Source organism: Gambusia affinis, linkage group LG10 (assembly GCF_019740435.1).
Source record: "Gambusia affinis linkage group LG10, SWU_Gaff_1.0, whole genome shotgun sequence".
NCBI lineage: Eukaryota > Metazoa > Chordata > Actinopteri > Cyprinodontiformes > Poeciliidae > Gambusia > Gambusia affinis.
Window position 1 is genome coordinate 6,708,816 of NC_057877.1, and position 20,619 is coordinate 6,729,434.

The 20,619-nt window shown below is 45.2% G+C and overlaps 1 protein-coding gene across 3 annotated transcripts in view; it reads right to left on the minus strand.

The window, feature by feature from the left end:
• The window catches only part of lnx1 (ligand of numb-protein X 1), a 61,185-nt gene continuing 40,566 nt past the window's right edge, over window positions 1-20,619 (minus strand). For 2 of the 3 annotated variants that reach the window (XM_044129140.1, XM_044129141.1), the window contains exons 8-11: window positions 18,163-18,340; window positions 3,398-3,644; window positions 1,983-2,141; window positions 1-1,201 (exon numbers count right to left, since the gene is read on the minus strand). In XM_044129140.1, the coding sequence (XP_043985075.1) occupies window positions 1,066-1,201; window positions 1,983-2,141; window positions 3,398-3,644; window positions 18,163-18,340 (720 nt within the window). In that variant the 3' untranslated portion in view covers window positions 1-1,065. The remainder of the gene's footprint in view (window positions 1,202-1,982; window positions 2,142-3,397; window positions 3,645-18,162; window positions 18,341-20,619) is intronic. The other variant, XM_044129142.1, reaches the window with a different exon arrangement.

Consider the following 20,619-nt stretch of genomic DNA (forward strand, 5'->3'; position numbering starts at 1 on the left):
GCTTTGTCCCTTTGCATTTCAGGTTAAGTTGCATGTGAAGATGAATTTGTTCTCATTATATTCTCCAAGCCTGAGTTTTATGGTGTTGTGTTGTTTTGCTGTATATAAGCCTCGCTGGCAAAACAAAAAAAAGTAACTGTTAATTTTTTACATTTTTTTTTAAACGAGTTTATTGAGCATTTTACCAAATGTACCATCGTCAGATATACTACACAGGCCGAAGCGTGACAGACAGAACCACAGCAGACAGACCTCAGGCCCTCCACTGATACACGGAAACCGAGTCAGGTTTTTTTTCTTCTTGAAAGTAAGAAAATTAGTAAGGCCTCCACAAAATCTCCTATTTAAATGTTATGTGTTAAGTTACGAAGACATAGATTTTTTTTTTCTCATACATTTTCTGTGCCAGGGGTTTTAATAACTTAGCCAACAGCTTCTGAGACAACATAAAAAAAAAAAACCAAACCCCAAAAGAACCTCACAGACTACTACTTGGCAACGCGTCTTGAAGATGACAACCACTGTCGGCACAAACAGAATAAAGCCTACGTTTAAAGGCCATACGACAAACAAAAGAAACATATTGCAAGTGCTTGGTTTGGTACGTTTGTTTGTTTTGATTTTTCTTTCATTTTTTTTTTTAGACACCCAACATTTTACATAAAGAAATGTGAGTCCAGCTTGACACATTATCCTAATATATATCTATTGAAATTGGCAACGAGTCGTGTCTCCTTTCTGTCCTCCCACCCGACTCACTGGACGCTGGTCAGTGTCCTCTAAGCAAGACAAGCGTCCGGCCCGGATCTGCTCCAGTTCAGGATTTCCGGGAGGGGAGGGGGGAGCCAACCTCCTGGTCACAATCCAGTCTCTTATCTGCACCTCCTGCAAAGTCCTGGCAAAGTCCCCCGGCAGCCCGTCTGCGGCGAGACGTCTGCGGTGCCGTCCTGAACTTCTCTTCCCACACAGCGAGCTTAGGGTGGTCGGCCGGTCCAAAGCTCTCTGCCTTCCACATTCCTCGGTCAGTGTCGATAAAAGCGGTACCGGATGGCTTGGGAGCGCCGTTTACAGCAGGCTGCCCGGCCAAGACACGATGGTCAGGGTGATTCTGCCTCGGAGCTCCTTCAGAAGACGAACCAGTGCCGTGTGAGTCATCCCCCACGTGCTTTTCCCGTTCACCTCCAGCAGGATGTCCCCGCATCTTCATAAAAAAATAAAAAGAGAGAAACCGCAAACCTTTGTTTAATAACCTTTGCTTAATTTACCGTGTCATATTCGGCGTCAACTAAAAAGTTTAAATAAAGTTGTAGTATGTAAGTTTTCTAAAAGGAATATGTCTTTTATTGTTAAAGTTGTTACTATGTCGTTACAGAGTAATATTAGATGGAAAATTGAGCTTCTCTGCCTTCTCTCAGTGCGAACTACAACAGACCAATCAGAGCCAGGAGGCGGGTTTTAGCACTGTCAATCATGCGTGCGTATGTGACAGTATGGTATGAGAAATACAATCTGTGAAAAAAATAAATAAAACAAGCTCCTCTGCCTTATTCCAGAGCTATTTTCATAAAAACACCACTTGGTCTGAAACAACCAATCAGAGCCAGGAGGCGGTCAATCATGACAGCAATTAGTGCTGGCAATCATGCTTGTGTATGCACTGGAGTTAACATGGCCACCGATGACTGTGGCTTAACGGTTTTCTTGCAACAATAAGTTGTTTCTCAGCCATCAGCACATTTAGCAGTGCCTACACAAGCTTGATTGACAATGCTAAGATCCTCCTCCTGGCTATGATTGGTTGTTTTTGACCAAGACAAGCTTGATTTTTTTTTTTTTCACAGATTATTTGTCCCCTATTATACTGTCACAACATGGTAACAGTTTTAACACATATATACATAAAAAAAAACTTATTTTCCTAATAAAATGTAATACTGCAGCTCTAAACGACAGACGTCTGTAAGATAGCACTTGCTGAATACCTTATCCTGCCATCGTTGTAGGCCGGCGTCCCCTCGACAATGGAGCGGATAAAAAACGATTGATTGCAGTTGACCTCCTCCTGGCCTCCCACAATGCTGAAGCCCAGGCTGCCCGACGTGCTCCGCCGCAGAACGATGTCTTTGCAGCAGTAGAGATGTCTGCATGGGCCAAGAAGGAGATTAAGCGCGCTAATCTCTTAGGTTCACCTTTAAATTACAAACAAACTGTACAACCTTCCTGAATTTGTATTCGGCGGGAAGAGTAATAAAGCCAAGACCGTCACTTCAGTAGTTCACGGCTTAAACACCAAAATTTTTCCACCGTTTGCCACATTGGAACTACAAACTCTAGGACACACATGTCAAACTCGAGGCCTGGGGGCCTAATCCAGCCCGTCATGGATTTTTACGTGGCCCTCCAAACTCCAGACACCAAAATACGTCAATCAATCCCTCCGGATCCCCACTTTTTTTTTTGTTTGTGTGCTAATGCACTACTTGATCGCAGGTTTTCCACAAAAAATCATAAACATTGGGTGTAAGTGAATGCTTACCCCCGCCTGTAGGTGGCAGTATCTCTTACTTCTACAACACTGCCATCTTGGCCTTACTTGATGTCAAGTTACCGACATGGAGAATAACAAAAAGTCATGTTTAAAGTCATACCCCAGTGGAAATATTGCAGAATTCTTTGCAAGTATTTCGAAATCACAAAAAACTATCACAAAATCCTAGATGGACAGATCAACGTGGGAAGACGCTAAATGCAATAATGCAATAATTATTGCAAAGAACATTCTTTGCAATAATGTTCTTATTGCAAAGAACATTATTTGAGTTTTAAGATGAACCGATCGAATGTAGAGATGGCTTCTTATTAATATGTAACCATTTTTTTATGGAATATGATACATTCTGGCACAACAAACCCTTGAGAACATTCTTGTTCTAGATGTGGCCCAAAATGAAAATGAGTTTGACACCCCTGCTCTAAGGTATTTTCGTTATTATTATTATTACTGTTCTCATTTTTAATGTGGAAAACCAACATTAAAAGCATGACAAAAAGGTGAAGAAGGAAACATTATTCTTTGCTTTCAGCTGCACCACTGAATCCCCTCTTTTATTCCACACAAGTGTCAGTGCAAGACTGTCTCCATGACTACAACAAAACCTTGTATGTATTATTTAAAACCCTTCGGTTCCCAGAGGTTTTAGTGACTTATAAGTATCGAATATTTTTAAAAACTGCCTTAAATGGATAATGAGCGTTTGTTTCCCACTGTTTCTGTCTAAACGTCAGCGTGCGCCAGCTGGCGAAGGTCAAGAGGACGCTATGGAGCTGCGGAAACCAAAAAATAAAAATAAATAAAAAATGGACAGGCGAAGACAGAAAACACAGGAGGGCCGCTCACCTGGGTACCTGCAGCCATGAGACCCACAGCGGGGAGTAATCGTCGTTGGGCAGCGGGCTCTTGGTGCTGTCTGTGGGCGACGACGTCAGACATGGCGGCAGCGTGAACTCCGGCGGGTTGTCGTCGGGCGGACGCATCTCCAGGACCTTGAGCACGACGGGAGAGGAAGTGTTCTTGAGGTTGGCCACCGCCTCGCCTCGAGTCACCCCCGTCAGATCCATGCCGTTCACATTCAGCAGAATGTCACCTGTGGGTCGGGGGAGAGGGTTGACGGCACGGTTTATCCTCGGCGTAGGGTTACTGCCATTTTTTTTTTTTTTTTTTTGAGAGAGCGAGCGAGACATCATAGTCTGGGCCTCATCTTCTTTCTGCTTAATATTCATCACTCTTGCATCTGGACCACAAAGACAACGAAACCAAAGGCCAGCTGTGGGCTTTTAAAAAAGCCTGCTAATGATGAAAGTGATGCAAAGATGGACGGTGTGGACCGGCTCGCTAGGAAGCAACACAAAGGGCACATTTGCCCTGCGAGAAAATGCAAATGGATGCGCCGTTACAATGCACAAACATCTTTCATAAGCACACAGAGACAGCTGCTGCTGCAGTCTGTCCCAAATGAACGCGGTAATGTGCACCTTGAAGCGCACACAAAGCAACAGACTGATTGCTAATTTCATGACGTCCTCGTATTACTGTTTATGCAATATTCGTCTCGCTCGTCCCGTAAACAAAGCTTCAGACTGAGTAATAAGTTGGATGGCTGGAATGAGAATTTGTCCTGAAAACCTGCCACTCCCATGCCTCCATCTGCAAAACCTTTTTTTGATACTCTGCTGATGTCGTCATCAAACGAGAAGTGCAATTAAAATAATAGGGTGAATAAATGACTCGCCCGTCACTAAAACGCGTCATGATCTTGACATGAGAAATGAGATGCTTGTAGGCCCTGTCTGGGATTTGTCTTTGCATGTTGGCTCTTGATGTTCAGATTTCAGCCTCAGCCTGAATGAATTTTGTGTAACAATCTGATCACAGCTGTGGTTATCTCTGTTGCTGTTGCAATTTTTTCTGTCACACTATGTCTTCTATGTCTATGGACATAGAAGGTTGAGTGGAAGGAAAAACAACTTCCTGTTGTTTTCGTCATCGTAGTTTGCGTCAGTGGTATGTCAAGAAATCTGATATGTGTGTATGAGATCTGTCCAGGCTCATTGCAGAAAAACCGAGCATAAAAAGGCCTGAAGAGATTGTTGCAGCTTTGTAGGTTGATTAATGCTGTTTATCAAATGTGTATTCCCTATATTTACTTGATATGTAGTCCCTCTATTGATAAAGAGAAAAAAAAAGTTATAATGATGAACTAAAATCAAATAATCTATGGTTGTTAAAATGTAATGAATTAAAATGTAATGAATTGAGGTTTTACACAGGAGGAGAAATAACCCTTTGCAGCGACAGGAAGTGGTTAGAAGTCAGAGCGTGTGCGGATTCTCAGAGAGTTCTAAATATTCCTTAAGAAACAGATGTCAGACACGGCAGATTTATAAAAATAGTTCAGACTATTACTTAGCATGAGAGTTTAATTATAAATTTTATGATAAATTCTAGTTATCATAACATTATGAATGATTGAGAAATGTAGAGGAGGAGAACGGCTGAGTTGTGTGTGCACGGAGCTGCTGACATCCTGTCAGTTGCAACAGGGAGCAGCAACAGGAAGTCAGCGAAGGTGCTTGCTGCCGCTGATTCTCCAGTTTTTAAATAGAAACGAAATGTCATTTGTCAAGAAAAAGTCTAAGTCAAGAAGATGCTGGAGATTTTAGTTAACAATAAACAAAGTTATCTTTAAAATGAATCATTTAAGAGGAATTTATACTCAACAGTAAACTTAAAGGTTAATAAAATAAATATTCTGTTTCCAGCCTGCAGATAAGAAAGACTATCTAAATATTGTGAGTAATTGAATAAGATTTAAAGAGCAACGCTTTTGTTGATGTTGGTTTGCTTATAGTAAACATTTACTCATGTATTAAAACTGTAACTTTGATGTCAAGTAATTAGAATTATGGATTATTCCTAGTTTCTTTTCAGAAAACTTGTAGTAAGCTCACGTTAAGTTACAACTGATGAATTATGGATATTATAATGAATTGGTAGATGATGAATTGGAGAGGTAGAATAAGTTATAAATGTGATTTGTACTCTGAACTTGAAATGGTGGAAGGATGCAGCTGCCTGTGAAAGATCAGAGGAAGGGCGTGAGGTGTGAATGGAGCAGATCTCGGGTTGCAGGTGTCACAAGTGCATTAGTTCAACCGCCCACGTGGAAAAAGAGACACGTGGAGAGTTGGGGCCTGGATGGGACCATGGGTTGCGTGCAGAGGTTCCTTGTCTTGGTACACTCCCATGGAGAGAGAGAAAGAAAGGTATAAAGCCACGAGTCTGAAGAAACACGAGGTTCTTCGCCTCCGAGCTGAGGCTCAACACAAGAGCGGCAAGAAGACCAGCAGAGGATTACGCCGATGGAACCAAGGAAAGCGAGACTCACCTCACTCTGGATTAACAAGGCGAAGATCCACCGACCCACTGCCTTGGTTCCTCATTGGATTACCCTACTCTGCACTCGACCCAACGATTTCAAAATACATCGCACGGACTTGGGGAATTGAACAAAAGTCACAGGATCGATCAAGAGCTGTTCGGTTGGATATAACAGACAGTTCACCTTATTTCCATTCCGAGGAAGGATTTACTTTTTTAAAGATAAAGATTCCGATCAAGAGCTGTTCAGTTGGATATAACAGACAGTTCATTTTGTTTCATTTCCAAAAAAGGATTAATTTTTCACGGTCACAAGTGGAAGGATTCTAACCAAGGACTTCTGTTGCCGAGATCCAATTCCATCTGGGTAGGAGTATGAGTTTGCTGCACCCTAAAGCCTTATTTGATAGAAAGATGACAGTGTAGGGAGATTATTAGGAAATAGTTAAATTGATCTAAATTTTATTGATTTTCTTTGTATGTTAATCTCAAGTGAATTCTGTATGCCTGTCATTTACCCTGCTAAAGCTTGCTTAATAAACGCATATAATATAAAATTCTAATCAGGTTGTGGACCTTGAAATTAATTGAGTCATTTGAATCAAAGTTCTTCTATTTATAGTAAAACCAGTATACACGATTCTAGTAATGTGGTGGCTTCAGACTTTCCTTTGGTGAGTTTAAGATGATGGCCTTGGGACTTGATTTTAATCCTAGTCACTAAAGATTATCCAGCCGTTAACAAGTACTCGTTACATTTTAGAAAGAATACTGCCGTTAACAGAAGTGGTTATTGAAACTATGCAGTTGTGAGGGCTACTCGGCTGACCGTTTCCTAACTTAAGAAGGCCATAACTTCTGGACGAAGGTAGTGAGAGCTGGACGAATTTCTTTCGCCACCAGTTTAAACAGATTATCTCAAAGATCTTGTTCAGGGTAAGACCCTGGTCTTAAGAGATTTTCCGGACCTGTTAGACAGAGAACTGGTCAGTAGTCAGCCCCGAGGAGTTGAGAGGAGAGGGCGAGGCTGGCTATTGCGTAGTAACAAACATGGCGTCCCTGGGTGGGAAATCACACCGTCTTACTCAAAGAAATCAAGACCGTCATCACGGCAAAGAAATAGAATATACTCTTCATGCCAGGATGCAGGAGAAATAGATGGTGTCCTCGCATCCACAAAGTCGCATCGCCAAATTCGATGGGTCGCTCAAGGCCGCTTTTTCTGGAAAGAATAGAGGTTCTTCTGGGATGTGAAGTTGCAGATTCTTCACCCTCAGTTGTCACAAAGGGCTCAGTGTAGCCATCAAAACTCCACTACTTTTGACACCCCCTCCTTGGAGTTTTAATTTCCCCCATTAGGTGATGAATGTCGAAGAGAACTTGGATCGCTCTGATTCTTTCACCGGAACCTTCGCTAGACGACTGTCGTTTCTTCAGGATGTTGGAAGGAAGGAGGCCTCAAAAAAAAAAAATCTCGAATATTCAGCAACGCAAAGCAAAAAGAATAAGCAGCAATCAGTAGAGCTAAAAGCGGCAGCAAACTTCTGCAACAAAGGGATTTGTCCATGTTCGTAGTCGTTATCCGTAGCGAGGGTCCTTCAGAGGTTTCCGAGTCGTCGTCGTTGTCATCAGAGTCTTCGGGATCTGATGTGTCAGCAGGCAGATTTGGTATTGTAGGCATTCTTTTCAGGCGGACTTCTTCCATTCTGGTTTTGTCGCTCGATGAGTCAGTTGTTCTCCAGGGTCTGCCTCACTTGGTTTTTCGCAGATCTTCTTGAGAGCCTGGTTGGAGGGGGCCAGGTTCCCGCCCTCAAACCGGAGGTTCTGATGGGGCAAGTAATGCATGCTGTGCCATGGTCTCGACATCTTTACATCGCCATCTCCTACTTTTCCAAAAATATTTTTCCGTCTAGTCCTCTATTTTTCTGCTGACCTTTGGTCTTGACGACTGCTCTCCTCTTGCCTGTGTATCCGTTATTTCTGACTTTTCTTCTTCCATGGTAATGTGGAGGTGAGCATCTGCCAGGTACTGGTTTTAATTTTCTTATGAGGTGGCTCCGGTCCAGCACATGACATGGTGGCATAAACCTGCTCATCTGGCACCGTCTTGATTGTTGCTCCAACCGAGTAGATCCCCTTATAAGGGATAACAACCATCCGCACCGACAGTTGAACTTGACGGGTGGTGCTTAAGTCGGAGGGCGTTCTCGCCTGTGAGCCACACCCCAGGAACCTGCAGTACTCCATCGCTAAAATGAGACTCTGCTGCTACCCAGAAAAGGGAGGACTTCTCCTTGGGTCTCCCAGCACTACTGCCCCATCCGTCGAGTTCGGTAGTGTAGTAGTATAAGTTCGAAGCGCGAACTCCACTCTCCTTTGGCACGTTTGGTAGGTCTGTTGCTGGGATGGTACAGTCATTGATGACTTCCAGAATCAGATGTGCCCAGGTAGTCAGCTCCCAAGGGCCTGTCCAGCCCCCGTTGACAGCCTGCACTTTGGTGTCATCCGGGAGTAGATTTAACTCTTCGGCAAGGTGACTCAACGGATGCCGGTATACCCGGAAGATCACTGGGGTATGTTGGGTGCCTATTGGTGGGGACGGTACGTGCGTCCGGGAGGGGTCATATGGCCAGGCAGCATAGACAGACGCCCACAAGTCGTCATGGGGCCCCTCTGCTCTTCTCCACACCCCTTCGTCTGTCCCCATTGGCCCTTCTGGGGCGGATGGTCCAGAGAACCAATGGACTGATGGTATGGGGCTCTCATAATTCGATAGTGCATCCTCACCTGCTCTGTAAAAGCGTAGGGAGCTGTAGTATCTCTTTACCTGCCAGCCTTCAGCCTGTCCCGTTGGTGTTACGTTTCCACTCTCAATCTGATCATCACAGACGGAGCAGTAGCACAGTTCTTTTCCGTCCCACATACAATGACATCCTTTTAGTTCCTCCTCCCGCCATCCCCATTGGGCCACTATTGTAAGTCGGGGCAGGTAGCCTATCCTGCAATTCCCGCAGATCATGTTGTTCAAAATGGTGACCGGAGATACAGGGAGGGAATCCAGTACTCTTGCTGTTGCCTCCTGTCTCCTGGGTTTATCACGGCCCGGTCCTTCCCAGATGGTGGGGAGCCGATCGGCCATTAAACAAACAGGGCAGCAGTTCTTAGCTTCACTCCACGTCAGCATTTCTTTCTCCATTGACAGGATTCCATTTTTGGCCCAATCCAATTTCTTCAGGGCTCTTCCTGCCCAAATCCCTGAAGCTGTTCTTCTAATTACAACCACCCCCTCTACGGTGGCCAGTCCGAGATAGGGTGGAGTGATACATGATTCACTGGCCATTTCACCGGCTTCTGTTTCTCTTTAGTCAGGAACTGGAGGGAGCTGCTCCTTGGATCCCCTTCTTCTCCAGCAACACTGTGTTCCTATCCAGTACTTGCTTGACTATGTCTGTTGTTTCAAACTTGGGTTTCACTGCTGCATTCACAGGCTGATCTCTTCCTCTGACCCACACGCGCTGTCCCACTCGGAATGGCACCGTGGGCGTCAGCCTCTCCTTTTTGTCGCTGGAGCTCCGCCCCACTTCCTTCATGATGAAGGGCCGTTGGTTGAGCTCCATCGCTGGGGCTGGTCTCTCGGCTCTGCTGCTGTCATCCAGGGCCTGCCCCATTTCCACTGCTTTGGTGATCCAGCTGTTGGTGTTAGCATTCTTAGCTATCCAGCTCCTCACTAATCCTATGGTGCGTTCCACCACCCCGTTGGCCTGGGGGTTATATGGTGGTGAATAAACTCGCCTCACCCCATATGTCTGGCACCATTGATCAACCTGTGCATTACGGAAACGCTTCCCATTATCCGTACGCAGCTCTTTCGGGATTCCCAGGGCACTGCACACTTGCTCCAGCATGCCGACAACACTATTGCCGTTTGCTCTCCGGGCTGCCTTTACAGTCACAAATCCCGACATAGAATCCACCAGCACTAAGAGGAACGTCTCACCTCTTCTTCCTGTGCTCCTGATGGTCAACCCGTCCAATCGCTGCCCTCGGTGACCTGCGTTGTATCGACTACACACTTCGCAGTCCCTCAGCACGCGTTTGGACCTTCTTTACTGGGATCCAAAGCTCTTGCTCCTCCAGCTCCCCACGGGTAGATCGCACGCCTGCATGTTCTGAGGCCTCATGCCCGCTCCGCACGACCTCATCCCCTGCATTCTCTGGGACTCTCCAACCTTTGGGAGTACTGTCCCACCTCTCGATACCGACAAAGTCCATCTTTCACTATTGGACTTAACAGTCCACTTCTTCATTCCCACGCCAATAAGCTTCCTCTTGCTTATGCGCTCGTTGATGCTCAACTTCGAGTTCCAGCTGCAGCTTTAACTCGGCAATCTTTTTCCACAAGTCCTTATGTGCCACTGGCTTGCCTTTAGCTGTTTCTTTAAAGGCTTGAGCGCAGTAATAGCTGTCTGTTACTAATCCGGCACGTTTAATTCTTCTTTTCACCAACTCCAACAGTCCTTCCAACATTGCTGTCACTTCCCCTACTTGGGTGCTACCAGGGGCTCTTCCCTCCTGTAGGCGTCTTCCTTTGCGTCTTTGTTCAGGATAACTCCCAGTAGACTGTCTTTTCGGACCCTTCTCTTGATCCGTAGATGTAGAGTATCCCCTCTGGTTGTTCTGGTTTCTCATGTGTTTCTTGTAGTCGTTTCTTAGTGGGTAGTGCAGGCCCAATTTCCATCTCTGGGTCTAGCAAGATGTCTTCCCCTCTTCCCCACCGTATATTTGTTGCTGTCGTACTTTCAACAGTCTTAGGCGTCAGTCTCACAGCTGCTTGGATCGCCTTTCTCAAATCTTCCAGGTTCTGTTGATTAGCTGCTGTCCAAACCCATAGTCTCTTTTCTCCTTTCTCTTCATCTTCATTTTTCTTCAGACACGTATACAATGGTCTAGCGTACTTTTGGTAGTTGGGGACATGATCTCTGACATAGTTACATAATCCTAATATTTTCTGCAATTCATTTTCTGATTGAGGGGGTTGAATATTCATCAGTTTTTCTCTGTATCCCTCTGATAGTCCTAAGTCTGACGTGACCTGGAAACCCAGATAATTCACCTGGAACTGTCCGAATTGGCATTTCTTGAGGTTTAGTTTCAGACCTGCCTTAGTGAGGTTTTCGACCACAGTTTGCAGCTTCGCTAGGTGTTCTTCTTCGGTGTCATCAGCAATGAAAACCTCGTCTATGTAGACTGTTGCCCCCACGCCCCCAGTACCTCCATTACGGCCGACTGGAAAACATTTGAGAGTTCTTGTATCCCTGGGGCAACCTCTGCCAGACGAGTTTGCCTTTTGAGTAAATGCTGTCTCTTCTACTTTTCCATTGGCAAAATGAACCTTTAGGTGTCCTGCTGTTTCTAGGTCTTTGCGGGTCATAGACACCTCTGCTCCAGTGTCCACTAGATAGGGCACTCCATCCACTTTAGCGTAGATTTCATCCCCCTTCCAGTAGGCATTCTCTAGAATGACCCGCGACCTGGACTCCATTATTTTGTTGGCCTCCCGGTCCCGGCCTTACGGGACTCACGGAGGGCCATTTTCTGTTCTGGGCTCAATTTCTTATAATCCTCATATGACATGAACGGGCCTTTCCTCGGCTGGCTTGAGGGTGTTGGTTGGATGACTGGTTTTCCCTGCGGTTCTGGTGTTCCTTTTTGGAATGGTCTACTCTGGAAGCTAGCTGATGGTCTCACACTTGCCTTGTTAGGTGGTTTTGCAGGCTGGCCAGACCCTTTCTTCCGTCTTTCCTCGTAGTACTGCTGCTCCAGGTCAAATCCTTGCACTGCTGTGTCCATCTGGGCGACCGTGGTGCTTCTCACAGGCAGCTTCACGAAGACCAACTCGCCTCTCCGTCCTTTAGTCACCTTACGTAGCACCTTCACATATCTCGCCGGGGAAACGGTTTGTTTAAGTGTGCGCCAAAGGGGCTCCAACCGGCTTCCCTTGTCGAGTTGTCCTCTGGCTCTCCTGATTTGGGATTTTTCATCATCCATGTCTTCTAACACCAACCTCTCATAGTGGTTCTGTGCAGACTCCGATCCAGTCATCGGTTCCGTAGTCACACTGGTAATCCACAGCTTCTTGGCTCCCTCGTATTTAGTAGCGGACACTACTGTAGGCCAGACATCCTTCAGATATCCTTCGAAGGGTCTTTTGACATCAACCATCTCCGCCTCTTTCTTCTTCCCCAACGTTCTCCTCGAGCGGCTTATTTCCAGCTGAAGGCGGCCTCGGTCGGTGAAGACGCTCGTGGTCGCTTCTCTTCTTTCTCCACCGCTGGAAGATCTTCCTTCCGCTGCTCCTCTCGTTCATCCGAGTCGCTGACGTCCTCAGATTGCGGCTGTCGAAGAGGTTCTCTCTGGCGGGAGTTCAGTGGCTGGATCTTGACTGGTCTCATCAGTCCGTCGTCCTTGTCAGCTTGCCGTTCGTTCTTCATTCTGTATACGTTGAGTTCTTCCAGTCCACTGTGTCTTATTTCAAACGTGAACTCTTTGATGTACTTTGCTGCTTGGGGCTCTGCTCCATCCGATGAGGCCCTCAGCTCTATCTTGATAAGCTCCACCATCGTCTCTTTACCCGCCTGAAAAGTACTTGGAGGCGGGTTTGGTTGGATTGCCAGTGGGTATTTCTTAGCCTCTGGCGGGGAGTGCTCGACACGGCGTTGTTCCTCTTTTTCAGCCAGCATCTGCACCCCTTGTTCCATCTGAAGTCGGTGCAGACAAGGGTTGACCACCACCACCAATTCCTTGAACCCGAAACGATGACTGTTGGTCTTGGCTATGGTCACCACCCCATTCTCCGCAACTGACTGGGCGGTGTCCCCTGGCAGATGTGGTGGCCTTAGTCCCTGCACGCTCACCACAACTCGTCTCATTCCTTCATTATTGCCAGCCACTAATCCCCGCTCGAGGCCGCGCCAAATCTTCTTCCGGTAGTCTTCAAGATTATCCCCTTTCTTGTACGCGTCGATCGGGACTAGTATCACTGCACCATAGGGAAGATTATATCCATTTACAACGAATACGTTCCCCTTAGTCACAGTGGTTCTGGCAGCTTCCAGCTGCAGTGATTTTTGATGGTAACTTTCTCCAGCTTTTTGTCTGAGTTCCTCTCGGAACTTCCGGTTGTGAATCTTATACTTGTAGTCGGTGAACACGATCAGTCCATCACCCTCGACATCCCACGGGCTCCCGATGATCTGAAGCACCTTGAGACCGGTCTGCATCCTGACACAGATGATTCTCCGGCAGTGGGGCCAGACTTTGTGACATCCTCCAGATGTCCGACTTCTGGGTCTTTTTCCTTGGTCTGTAGGCTCCCCATTGTTCCTCGTCCGTGTTGTCCCCCGCGTCGTCGGAGCTGCTCTCCTCCTGATGTCGTGGTGGCGCCGATGGTTTCCTCTCCGTGCTGTGAAGCGTCGGGAAACTCGACCGCTGGGCTCGCGACGACCAGTCGATCGCAGCCGTCTCCATCCCCTCCTCCTCAACCTTCCGCTGGGATGCTCCTTCCGCTTCTTCCAGGCGTGCTGATCGAGGACGTCCTTGGGTTGGTGACGGAGCCGGTCTAGATGGTCCTTCTTCCTCGTCGGCGGTCAGGTCGATGATCAGGTCGATTAAGTCCATGTCCGCTGATCCCAGCTCTCCGACGGGGGTCCCTGTCCTAGTCGGGAAACGGGATGGAGCCTCAGCGACGTCGGAATCCTCCTTTCTCGCAGCCGGGGCTGATGCTGGTTCTCGTTCCTTCTTCTCCTTTTTGTAGGCGTCCAGCCGCTCCAGTTCCTCACGGCATTCAGTATAGTGATTAACTCCTTCAGCACTAGGGTTCACCAGTATCCCGTCTACCCCAGCAGCCAGGGTCGCTGTCTTGACCACGCTGTCGTACTTCTCAGAAGGGCTGTAGATCGCTCTATGTCGTTGTCCTTTTTCTCCTCAAGCAGGTCAGCAATCCATCTCAGCCAGGCTTTGACCTCACCCTTTTTGCTGACCTTGACCGGACACGAAACTACACTCAACCGAGTGCCATGGTCCCGTTTGGAACAGCTGTAGATGCCTTGGGTGCCCACCAGGAGTTTCATCAACCCCAGTAGATTGTCCCGCTCGAGTGCGTAGTGATGATCATAAAACATACGCTGGTTTACTTTGGTCCATGTATCGAATCCATCACCAAGCAGCAGCAGCTTCACTGAAGTTCTCTGCAGTTGGGATTCAGAGAGCATAAATTGCTCCCCTCCTCTACTCCATTCGCCTCCCTCGTGGCCAGAGCCACGTCCTTGTCGATTTCCTGGCATCGGTTTAACTCTCGAGCATCCATCTTCTTCTTCAGTATCCATTCTTGTTCTTTGTCTTCGAGTTGCCTATCCTCCAAAGCCTCTCTGAGCGCTATCGAGCAGGGATGGATCTAGGCTGGGTTGGCTACTGGCTTCACTGTCTGGATCTAGTCATCTATCCTCAGTAGAAGCTTTCCCTCACCTGTACGCCATACAGTTACTGCAAGGGTTGTGACTGACGGCCGATGCCAGTCACCGCTAACTCTTCTCCCTAAGAGCTAGCCACTAAGCGAGCTATTCAGAATCACACATCTGTTTTCACTGACTTAGTACCTGGGGCTCTCCTACTCCGTTGGACTTGAGCCCACCCAGGGACGCCATGTTTGTTACTACGCAATAGCCAGCCTCGCCCTCTCCTCTCAACTCCTCGGGGCTGACTACTGACCAGTTCTCTGTCTAACAGGTCCGGAAAATCTCTTAAGACCAGGGTCTTACCCTGAACAAGATCTTTGAGATAATCTGTTTAAACTGGTGGCGAAAGAAATTCGTCCAGCTCTCACTACCTTCGTCCAGAAGTTATGGCCTTCTTAAGTTAGGAAACGGTCAGCCGAGTAGCCCTCACAACTGCATAGTTTCAATAACCACTTCTGTTAACGGCAGTATTCTTTCTAAAATGTAACGAGTACTTGTTAACGGCTGGATAATCTTTAGTGACTAGGATTAAAATCAAGTCCCAAGGCCATCATCTTAAACTCACCAAAGGAAAGTCTGAAGCCACCACATTACTAGAATCGTGTATACTGGTTTTACTATAAATAGAAGAACTTTGATTCAAATGACTCAATTAATTTCAAGGTCCACAACCTGATTAGAATTTTATATTATATGCGTTTATTAAGCAAGCTTTAGCAGGGTAAATGACAGGCATACAGAATTCACTTGAGATTAACATACAAAGAAAATCAATAAAATTTAGATCAATTTAACTATTTCCTAATAATCTCCCTACACTGTCATCTTTCTATCAAATAAGGCTGTGGGGTGCAGCAAACTCATACTCCTACCCAGATGGAATTGGATCTCGGCAACAGAAGTCCTTGGTTAGAATCCTTCCACTTGTGACCGTGAAAAATTAATCCTTTTTTGGAAATGAAACAAAATGAACTGTCTGTTATATCCAACTGAACAGCTCTTGATCGGAATCTTTATCTTTAAAAAAGTAAATCCTTCCTCGGAATGGAAATAAGGTGAACTGTCTGTTATATCCAACCGAACAGCTCTTGATCGATCCTGTGACTTTTGTTCAATTCCCCAAGTCTGTGCGATGTATTTTGAGATCGTTGGGTCGAGTGCAGAGTAGGGAAATCCAATGAGGAACCAAGGCAGTGGGTCGGTGGATCTTCGCCTTGTTAATCCAGAGTGAGGTGAGTCTCGCTTTCCTTGGTTCCATCGGCGTAATCCTCTGCTGGTCTTCTTGCCGCTCTTGTGTTGAGCCTCAGCTCCGGAGACGAAGAACCTCGTGTTTCTTCAGACTCGTGGCTTTATACCTTTCTTTTCTCTCTCTCCATGGGAGTGTACCAAGACAAGGAACCTCTGACGCAACCCATGGTCCCATCCAGGCCCCAACTCTCCACGTGTCTCTTTTTCCACGTGTTGAACTAATGCACTTGTGACACCTGCAACCCGAGATCTGCTCCATTCACACCTCACGCCCTTCCTCTGATCTTTCACAGGCAGCTGCATCCTTCCACCATTTCAAGTTCAGAGTACAAATCACATTTATAACTTATTCTACCTCTCCAATTCATCATCTACCAATTCATTATAATATCCATAATTCATCAGTTGTAACTTAACGTGAGCTTACTACAAGTTTTCTGAAAAGAAACTAGGAATAATCCATAATTCTAATTACTTGACATCAAAGTTACAGTTTTAATACATGAGTAAATGTTTACTATAAGCAAACCAACATCAACAAAAGCGTTGCTCTTTAAATCTTATTCAATTACTCACAATATTTAGATAGTCTTTCTTATCTGCAGGCTGGAAACAGAATATTTATTTTATTAACCTTTAAGTTTACTGTTGAGTATAAATTCCTCTTAAATGATTCATTTTAAAGATAACTTTGTTTATTGTTAACTAAAATCTCCAGCATCTTCTTGACTTAGACTTTTTCTTGACAAATGACATTTCGTTTCTATTTAAAAACTGGAGAATCAGCGGCAGCAAGCACCTTCGCTGACTTCCTGTTGCTGCTCCCTGTTGCAACTGACAGGATGTCAGCAGCTCCGTGCACACACAACTCAGCCGTTCTCCTCCTCTACATTTCTCAATCATTCATAATGTTATGATAACTAGAATTTATCATAAAATTTATAATTAAACTCTCATGCTAAGTAATAGTCTGAACTATTTTTATAAATCTGCCGTGTCTGACATCTGTTTCTTAAGGAATATTTAGAACTCTCTGAGAATCCGCACACGCTCTGACTTCTAACCACTTCCTGTCGCTGCAAAGGGTTATTTCTCCTCCTGTGTAAAACCTCAATTCATTACATTTTAATTCATTACATTTTAACAACCATAGATTATTTGATTTTAGTTCATCATTATAACTTTTTTTTTCTCTTTATCAATAGAGGGACTACATATCAAGTAAATATAGGGAATACACATTTGATAAACAGCATTAATCAACCTACAAAGCTGCAACAATCTCTTCAGGCCTTTTTATGCTCGGTTTTTCTGCAATGAGCCTGGACAGATCTCATACACACATATCAGATTTCTTGACACCCCCTCCATGAGATCAGACAGTGCTCAGCAGAAATCACACCGTCTTACTCAAAGAAATCAAGACCGTCATCACGGCAAAGAAATAGAATATACTCTTCATGCCAGGATGCAGGAGAAATAGATGGTGTCCTCGCATCCACAAAGTCGTACTCCGTCAAATTCGATGGGTCGCTCAAGGCTGCTTTTCTGGAAAGAATAGAGGTTCTTCTGGGATGTGAAGTTGCAGATTCTTCACCCTCAGTTGTCACAAAGGGCTCAGTGTAGCCATCAAAACTCCACTACTTTTGACAGGTAACATCCGGTTCCTGATCATGCGACACGTGTGATGTGAAAAAAGTCTTTCTGCTGCCATTTTGAGAAATAAAGCCTTTTCACAATGGCTCGAAAAACCACCTTGTTCTAAAACCTTTTATCGAAAAGATGAAATGTTTTTCGGAACTGCCGTGTTTCCATGAAGTACATTTATTTTTGATATGGTCAACAGCATCGCAACTTCTGTAAGCAAAAGTGGAGATGTGTTTCAATTGATCTTATCCTGGGGACCAACACTACCTCGTCCAAAATTGTGAAGTGGAAAGAAAAAATGGGTTATTAAATAAAATGTTTACATTTCATTTTGAGGAATCCGATTAAAAGGCTGTTAGATTTTTATTTGCTAAAACATTTCTCCTTAGTTTTCCTTCTACTCGCGATCGTGCGCTAATTTGTCCTTGTCTAGTTTGCAGTTGCAACATAAACTAAGGAAAGAAAAAAAAAATCAATAATGAAAAATACTTTTTTTTAAAAACCTATTTTGCTAAATCTGCCGTCCTACATTGTGACATGTTTTCAACTCTCTGTTTGTTTTTGTTTTTTTCCAATGATCGACACAGGCAGCCGAGGTTCCTGCTGGACGATGGGGCTTCATATGAAGTCGTCATCGATCACTTTGTTTGTACTCTTCGCTACAGAAAGGCTCATCCGTGACAAACTGCCCCGCAGGGATATTTCACTGATCTGACAAAGCGCGACAAATAAGAGCAGTCACGAGTGATTGCACACAGTTAAATGCCCGTGACATCACAACATTTTCAAGCATAGATTGGCAGACGGTGATGTTACCTTTGCGGATGGATCCCTCCTGTCCCACCACGCCGTCGGGGTCCACGTTTGTGACGTAGATGGGAAGGTCCCATCCGCGGCTGGACATGCCGCCCGCCACCGTCATTCCCAGGGAGTCGTACGGCTCCTTGGTTAGTGTGACTGTCTTCTCGTAACATGCGGGCTTCTGACAGGAGTCCTGTACAAAAGACAGAAAGCCCAGGATGAGAACACTTGAGGAGTTCACCCATGTTGTAGAGATTTATTCAGGTCAAAGTCCCAAACTTTCCCTGAATCGAGACTCTGGGTGTTTCAACGCCTGGTAAGTCTGGTACACTCAACCCGAGTGAAGTCGCCCCGTCCCACCACCTTCTTCAAATCAGACAAAAATGGTGTGAAACATTCGTGTTATGTTTGTGCAGCAAACGTTTTCATTTGTGCCGCTATCATTTTTAAAGATATTAAGGAATGTTTCCAGAGGTCATGAAAGGTCAAACCCCCACCACCACCACCGCCGCCTTCTTCAAATCAGACAAAAGTCGGTATCAGTCATCTCAACGATGTTTGTGCAGCCAAGATTTTTGTTTGTGCTACTTTGGCTTTGGAGATATTAATGAAATTTTAATTTTGTAAAAGTGTGTGTGTGGGGGGGAGGGGCTGGCTGACCTTTGACCTTTTAAGCTTTCATTAATATCTTCAAAGCCAAAGCAGCACAAACAAAAAAAAAATGTTGCTGCACAAACCAGCACAAACATAGTCGAGTTGCTTGACACCAATTTTGTCTGATTTACAGAAGGAACTTCACTCAGGTGTCACTGTGTGAAACGAAGCAAACCCTTTGAAAAACCCGTTCACTGCCTCCACTCTGGCGGCGCTGCACCAAGAACCACTGAAGGAAACGACACCAAAACCTCTGAAGACGACGAGCGCAACTTCCTTCCTCACAAAATGTAAACATTTACAGCTAAAACCGCTGAGATTTTAGCGATTGCAGAGATTTTCTTTTGTCTTTGATAAATAGACAACGTGACATTTCTCTGTCTGACTCTACACTTGGGCGTCTTCTTTGGCTGTACAGTGAACCCTCGCTGTAATGCTGTTCACCGTTCACGGCCTCGCTGCTTCGCGGAGTTTTTCGTGCAGTTTTTCTTTTCACAGTGCCTTGTGTTCTGCATCCTGATTGGCTAAACAGTCTCCGCGCTTCTTCTCCACCTGTGTGCCAATAATGTTACGGTCTTTAAATGTACGTAATGCAGATTGGCAAATTTTGGCAAATATTTTTGCCCAGAAGGAAAAAGAGCGACAACAACTACCGATATCTATGTTCTTCTTTCGAAAAAAACTCACCTGCACCACAGGCTTCAGAAGAAGAAGACACGAGAGAGCGGAGTGAGGCCGCAGCGTCCCAGTCAGAGGAACAGAGAAATACGCAATTTACGCTACTGTACTTTGACTAAAACGATTATTTTACTGTAGTTATTTGTAAGAAAGCGTTCTATTTGTTAAAAAATAAAATGCCTAGGCCTGAAAACAGTTTTTATTCTTTGGTTTCAATCTAGAGTATTTAATTATGCTGTATAATAATTAAGGTAACTACTTCACAGATTTTGCCTATCACGTGAAGTAGTCACCTTAATTATTATACAGCATAATAAAATATTCTACATTGAAACCAAAGAATAATTAGCGGCCTCTAATAAAGCAGGAAGCGTGATATATGCCCACTGACATGCACATGTACATTCACTTCAGCTGAACTGAGACCTGCGTTTTCAAGTGAACCAGAGTACAGTTGCGCATTCACACCTTCCCAAACGAACCGGGTCGTCTTCACAAACAAACCAGAATTCGATTAAAACAGACCAAACCGAACTGGTGTGAACGGACCCTGAAATTTTCACGATTCTCAGTTCTATTTAGCTCATTTTTGAAATAATTAATATAAATAAAAACATTACTATGAGTAATTGCATATGGATGGGTTAAGCATTTCTTCGGCTTGCTGTCACTGTGATGTCTTAAGCGTCTCTTCACCTTCTGCACACGTTCTTCTTTTTGTGATGGAGACAATAAAGCAAAAGCACACGAGGAGCTAACTAACACCAAGGGCACCTTATTCAAATGGCATGTTCTAATTAACACTCGGAGGAGCACGTTTGCATGATAATGATAAAAAAATAGCGGCAGTTTGCTCAAAGACCAGCGATAATGCCCAAAAGTCAACCGGGCCACTCCAATGACGCGCTCTTTGGCGATAGGTAATTGATGAACGACCTCATTAGCATAACCGCCGTGGAAGGACGCAGGGCGATAAGCAGCGTAGCCGATTCAAGAGCCTCCTCGCTCATTTTCGGAACAGGGAATGAACGACACATGGGCGTGTGGAGGTTGCCTGTGGCGCTACGCTAACGTGGCACGTTCACACATTTCCACCGCGCTCGCAGTAGATCTCTCCCAGTCCCGTTATCGACCCGAAGC